The sequence below is a fragment of the Gekko japonicus genome, unplaced genomic scaffold, assembly GCF_001447785.1.
Source record: "Gekko japonicus isolate JY-2015 unplaced genomic scaffold, Gekko_japonicus_V1.1 scaffold208, whole genome shotgun sequence".
Taxonomy (NCBI): domain Eukaryota; kingdom Metazoa; phylum Chordata; class Lepidosauria; order Squamata; family Gekkonidae; genus Gekko; species Gekko japonicus.
Window position 1 is genome coordinate 738,815 of NW_015173680.1, and position 6,000 is coordinate 744,814.

At 52.5% G+C, this 6,000-nt stretch overlaps 1 protein-coding gene across 1 annotated transcript in view; it reads left to right on the forward strand.

Moving 5' to 3' along the window:
- The window catches only part of DMTN (dematin actin binding protein), a 41,021-nt gene extending 35,396 nt beyond the window's left edge, over positions 1 to 5,625 (forward strand). The window contains exons 11-17 of the mRNA XM_015423008.1: positions 306 to 411; positions 1,164 to 1,228; positions 2,479 to 2,527; positions 2,678 to 2,685; positions 3,059 to 3,118; positions 3,239 to 3,319; positions 3,737 to 5,625. Of these exons, the coding sequence (XP_015278494.1) occupies positions 306 to 411; positions 1,164 to 1,228; positions 2,479 to 2,527; positions 2,678 to 2,685; positions 3,059 to 3,118; positions 3,239 to 3,319; positions 3,737 to 3,850 (483 nt within the window). The 3' untranslated portion in view covers positions 3,851 to 5,625. The remainder of the gene's footprint in view (positions 1 to 305; positions 412 to 1,163; positions 1,229 to 2,478; positions 2,528 to 2,677; positions 2,686 to 3,058; positions 3,119 to 3,238; positions 3,320 to 3,736) is intronic.
- Positions 5,626 to 6,000: the final 375 nt, after the last annotated feature.

Genomic DNA, 6,000 nt, shown 5'->3' on the forward strand with positions numbered 1-6,000 from the left:
TTACATACGGGCCATGGTGGGGAGGCCCTGACAGTCAGTGGGGGGTGATAGAAAATAGTAGTGTTAAAGAGAGTAAAGTCAAAATGCAAAAGGAAGGGCATTTTTGAATGGACATACATTGCAAAAACTAGCCCATTATTCTTGTCGAGAGCAGGCTGGGTGGGAATAAAGGGAGGGGGGCATTCTTTACTTTTGGCTGAGGCCACAGAGTCACTCAATGGCCCTGAGTGGGGTGGAGCAGCCAGAGGAAGCCTTCAGGTCTGCTTGGATCCCTCCTAGTCCCGCGCATTCCTCCCTCCCTGCAGATCGCCTCCAACCTAGGCAAGCTCATCCTGAAGGAAGAGATGGAGAAGTCACTCCCCATCCGGCGGAAAACTCGCTCCCTCCCAGACCGAACCCCCTTCCACACCTGTGAGTGGGCATCATCCCGGCCTTCTGGGGAGATCCCAAAGGGGCCAAGAGGAACGGAGCTTGAGGAGGGGAACAGCCTCTCTCTTGGGCGGGGGCTTCTTCTCAAGAGGGCTGTTTCTGTGCAGATGTGGCCACCACTGCTTTTTTGGATTAATTTTTCTTAAGGGGAGGCATGCTTTCAGGGCTTGTAAGAGCAAAGGATGGCATCCAGTTCAATTAGTATTAAAAATACTCTTTAGCGATACACCAGGCAGCCTCCTTTGAAAGAAGGCAGGTCAGATGCTTTGGGAGTGACTGTATGAACCAACCGTACAGCAGGCAGCCGCCTCTAACTTAGCTTGGCTCCCTAAAACTCCCATGGGCCTTTATTTGTTCCTCAAGGAACACTTGACATTTACATGGTGTACTTCTGAACAATCCACCCCATAATTTGGGGTTCTGGATGCCTATATGCCTGTTCCCTCCTTGCAGTGCTCCCTGTTGTGGAACAGCCCATCATTGGGAAGCAGCAGCACCCACCCACCATGCTCCGGCATGATTCCCTTTCATTCCCATGGGGCTTGCAGACCTCTCCATCTCCCACACTGCTGCACTCAGTAGTGTCCCAAATCTGCTTCTGGTGGCTTCACAGAAGGGGCCTCCGCTTCCAGCTCTCTTTGTAGCCATGCCCCTCTGCATGACTCTCAGCTGCTGGGCTGCACATGAGGCACAACCCTTGTGTGGAAGTAATCATCTGTCTTGCTTTCTTCCAGCGCTGCATGGAGGAAGCTCCAAATCCTCGTCCCTTCCTTCCTATGGGAGAAGCACTCTTGCCAGGGTAAGAAACCAGCTGCCACTGCAAACCCTGGGGGAGCATTGTGAGCAGCCTGCTGTGGCACCCAATACTAGGTGCCTTCAAAGCAGTGTTGTGGCTGCATGCACCTCTCACGGCTCTCTGATGGACATAGGGAGACTCATTCTGCCTGGGCAGTCAGTCCCCCTGCCTCCTGCCCTGTCTCCCCACTACCCACCCAGCCTTACCCCTGTATAGATCCTCAGCGGCAACAACTGCTGCTGAGTTTTGGGAGGCTGTAGAAATGCCCCCTGAAAGCTAACCTCAAGAATCTGTGCAGCTGCCAGTTATTTCAAGAGGCCTGTCCATCAGTCCTACTGCTGCATGGGTGGGATCCAGCCAAATACATGTCCAGCCTAGAGATGTAACATTTCCAGAAATTTTGAAACCAGGGGCAAGAAGGGAGTATGTTTTCTTCTTCTTCTTCTTCTGAAAAGAAAAACAACTTTTGGAAAGTTACCACATTTCATTCATTCCAAAAGGGGGGAAGATTACGAACTTGCATTGGAAAAATTATTTTAAAAAACCCCAAACCTAAGCCTCTCATGCTGTACATTTTGAATGAGTAAACCCTTTTCTTAAAAAGCATTTCATTCATTTCAAAGAACTATATATTTGGTAGGAGTTTGTTTCGGCGCTTCCCAAAATGTCCCAGTTTTTCCACTGGGATCTTTTTTTAAGTGCTCAGAATTTGAAAAAGAAAACCCAAGAAAGAATGGGTTCTCCCTCCCCTGCCTGCCCACCCACTACTTTTTCCACTTGGGAGGGAGGGAGGGCTTCACAACTCTGTTCCCGCCTACATTTAAAGAGGTTCTTCTCCAAAGGCTCCTGAGTCAGCTTTGTAATCATCAGCCAGGGGGCAGATCCTGTTATGGATCAGTGACTGGTTCAGTGCCAGGATGCAGAGAGTAGGAGTAAATGGACAGTTTTTACAGTGGAGAAAAGTAAGCAGTGGGGTTCTGCAGGGAGACCGAGGTACTCTTTCATTTGTCATAAATTATATGGCACTGGGGGTGAGCTGTGAAGTGACTACGTTTGCAGATGACACCAAACTATTCAGGATGGTGAAACACAAAGCAGATTGTGAAGAGCTCTGAGCAGATCTTCCCAAACTCTGTGAGTGGGCAACAAACGAGTAAGTGGGATTCAGTCTAAGGATGTGTAGGCCACAGAGAGAGATAAGATGCTGGGGTCATTGTTCTGATCTAATAGGGCTCTTCTTATGATTTTTACAGCTACAGTCAACAGAGTTTAGCCCAACCGGAAGCGAGAAGGGCAGCCCAGGTAAGATGAAGTATAAGCGAAGGGTTTGCGGTAAGGGTGGAGGTTGCCCACCCGTCATTGCCTCTGCCCCGTCTCCACTCCTGTTCCCTTAGGACTGAACCTACACAGTTGACACAGCCGCCTACATGCTTTTTCCTTTTTGTTTTGCAGGTCTACAGGTAGGCGCACACCCTCCCGCAGGAGAGAAGACACTGGTGATCTATCACGCTATTCTCCCCCTTCCCTTCCATCCATGAACCCAAATGTCTGTTGGGACCAAGTTCCTGGGAGAAGAGAATGACTGAGGGCACACAAACACGCACTGGCAGACCTGGCAGGGATAGAGTGTGGCACCCTATACTCGAAGAGGAAGGGGGGGGGCAAAGGGAAGTATAAAACGAGTCTGGAAGTGGCACTGGGAGAGATTAAGAGGGGCCTGGAGCTTGCCTTGGCTGGCTCCTTTGGTCAGATGATGCCCTGCGCCAGCTGCACGCATCTGCACTCAGCTCAGCACCCAGCCAGTGGTGAATGCGTGTGTGTTTTCCTTTGCAGAATGGCCAGCGAGGACGGATGGACAGGGGGAACTCCCTTCCCAGTATGCTGGAGCAAAAGGTGAGTGCTGTGCAGGGCAAGGGGGGGAAACGCGTGGATATAGTTTTGTACATAAGATTGCAAATGTTGTAACAAGGCATCCGGTTTGTTTGTTTTGTGTCCCCCCTCCCCCCAAAAAAGATCTACCCATACGAGATGCTGATGGTAACGAATCGGGGCCGTGTGAAACTGCCTCCAGGAGTAGACAGAACGAGGCTAGAGGTACAGAGCAGAAGTTTCCTGCACTTCTTAAAGCATCAATGCATCTCAGATGATGCCTTTGTCTCTGCAGTGCAAGGCCCAGAAAAGCCAAGGTGGTGTTATGCAGTCATCAGAGCATCAGACTAAGAACTCTGAGGCTCAGGTTCAAATTCCTGCCCAGGCTCAAAGCATGCTGAGTCATTTTCTCCCTCCCTCCAGCCTACCTCAGGGTTGTAAGGGGGTGCACAGTGAAGGGGTGAGATACATATGCCACTCTGATCTCCTTGGAGAGACCGAGGGTATTTTCTCAAGCGACACAATAGATTTCTGCCATTTGCATGCCTGCCACTTAGCTTTGTGTTACCACTGATTGCAGTGTTTGAAGCCATCAGCAGAACCCTTGCAAGAAAGCACCCACTTGTTGCCTCTCTTCCACAGAGACACCTCTCGCCCGAGGATTTCCTGCGCGTCTTTGAGACGTCACCAGAAGAGTTCAGCAAGCTGGCCCTGTGGAAGCGGAATGAGTTGAAGAAGAAAGCCTTCCTCTTCTGATCCTCTCTGAGCCAACGGGCTCAGTGTGAACTCCATGTGTGTCACGCCGTCTTGCATCACAGACGCTTTAGGGCTACGACTGAGCTGGTTCTAAGGAACTTTCCCTTTCTTTTCCACGCACCCCACTGGCTGCAGAGGCCACTCCGAGCCGGAGTCTGGTAGAAGGCCGAGGGAAGCAGGCTCAGAGGAGAAGAGTGAGAGCCTGGCCTTCCCTGGGCAGGGCACGGGACATGGCCTGCATAGGCACGAGGAATGGGGTAGAAGGGGGGGGGGTTGTACTGTGCCCTCCTTTCAGGTCCAGCAACGTTTGACAGGGCTCATCAGAAGCTTCGACCAAACCCAGCCACCCTCGGTCTGTCTTTTGCTCACAGGCATCCAGGGCAAGACAGTCACACTTGACTCTGGGAGCAGAAAGGCTCAAGGGACAGACAGCAAGGGTGGCAGGTCTCATCCCACCTTCTGGACCTACCATGCCTCTGCTGGAGCGGCATCTCACCTGGGCACAATTCTTGGGGTATCTGCCACACAGCAGCACCAGCTGGAAGTTTTCAGGCTCCACTGCACCTCAAAACCTTAGTCTTTGCTAACCTTCTGCCTTTCCACGGAAAGTGTCACTGGTCTCCTCCCACCCCGTCCAGACTGGGCTGTGATGCTTTCATGCTACTTACAGAAACAATCCTTCGCCTTCAGCAGTGCCCTGCAGAATGAATGAGGGAAAAGTGTCCCTAGTGCCAGGCCACACTCCAGCAGACAGGCAGGCAGGCACATGTGCTAGCTGCCACCGGCTCCTCCTGCCTTCCTTGCCCTGGTCTTCACTCACCTGCCTCCTGCTTCCTCTGTCCTTCCACACTTGCCGTTTCTGCCTAGCTCCCCGGCCTGCCAAGTTAGCCCTGGCCTTTGCCCCCTTCCGTAGATGCTTCCATCCCCATGGCCTGTGCCTTCAGCTCAGTGTTTCAGCTCTTGGAAACAGCACTCCCCTGAGCTTGCCTTCCGCTCCCCTCCAGCTTTCAAATGCCGCCACTGTTTCCTGGGCTGTCAAAGCAACTCAAGAGAAGGCAAAGAGTGCCCCGAGCCAGAGGCTGCCGAGGATCTTTGCCAACACGTGCTTGAGCTTCTGCAAGAGATCTTCCTTACCTTGTTGAGAATTGGTTGCTGCACTGTCTCTTTAGCCTCTCTAGCGCCTCAGCCCCCCACACACCAGCAATGGCAGCATAGCTGACAGCTGGCCAGCCTCAGCCTCCTGAGCCACGCTGCCTGGTAGCAGACTACTGCTGGGTTCAGCTTAGTCCAGACGAGTCAAAGGGAAGGGTGGTGAAGGCAAGGAATGAAGGTCTCAAGCCCGGCCCTTTGCCTCTTTTCCAGCCTCCCTTGTTACTCTTCATGCACAGCCCGGGAGTGCTAGAGGGTATTGCATTCCAAGCATGACCATGTCAGATTCTACCCAGAAAGGGCTTGAGCAGAGGCACTGTTTTGCCTTCCCGTCTACATGGGGACAGGCTTGCCTCTGAGCCAAGCAATTGCAGGCTTTGGGGCAGGCAACAGCTCTATGAGGGGGGAGGTTAGAGTTTAAGAGGCACTCCTCCCTCTGCAGATGTTTTCCCACAATGCCCTCCAGAACCTTCTCTACATGGGCTTGCACATGACCTACTTCAGAAGAGAACCAGGTGATACATGGGAAACAGCTGAGCTGCCAGAGGCTTCTTTTCATCCCATCCCCCCCCCCCCCAGACATGCCAGGGTTAGGACAGGTGAACACAAGTCTGACAAAGGGCAGAGAGGGCAGCTGAGAAAGGTACCAGGCAGAAGGGAAAAGGTCATCTCACTTGCCAGCTGAGGGACATTCACAACAGCAAACCAGCTCTAGCCCTGCAAGGATCTCTTCCAAGTCCTAGACCCATCCTGCCCTTCCACCTGAGGTTCCTTTTTAATGCGACAGAAAGGACTGTGTGCAAAGATCCACAGAGCATGATCCTGGGGATTGAGGTGGTGAGCTGGAATTAAGCAGGTCTCTCTTTCCGGATATCTGCAGCAAAGGAGGACTTACGACTTTCCACTGGGTGGCAGGAGACTCACTACAGAGCAGGTCTTTGCCTGGGTGGGGGTGGGGAAATCAGTCCTGCTCTTGCAATCCATCCACCACCCCCCCCCCC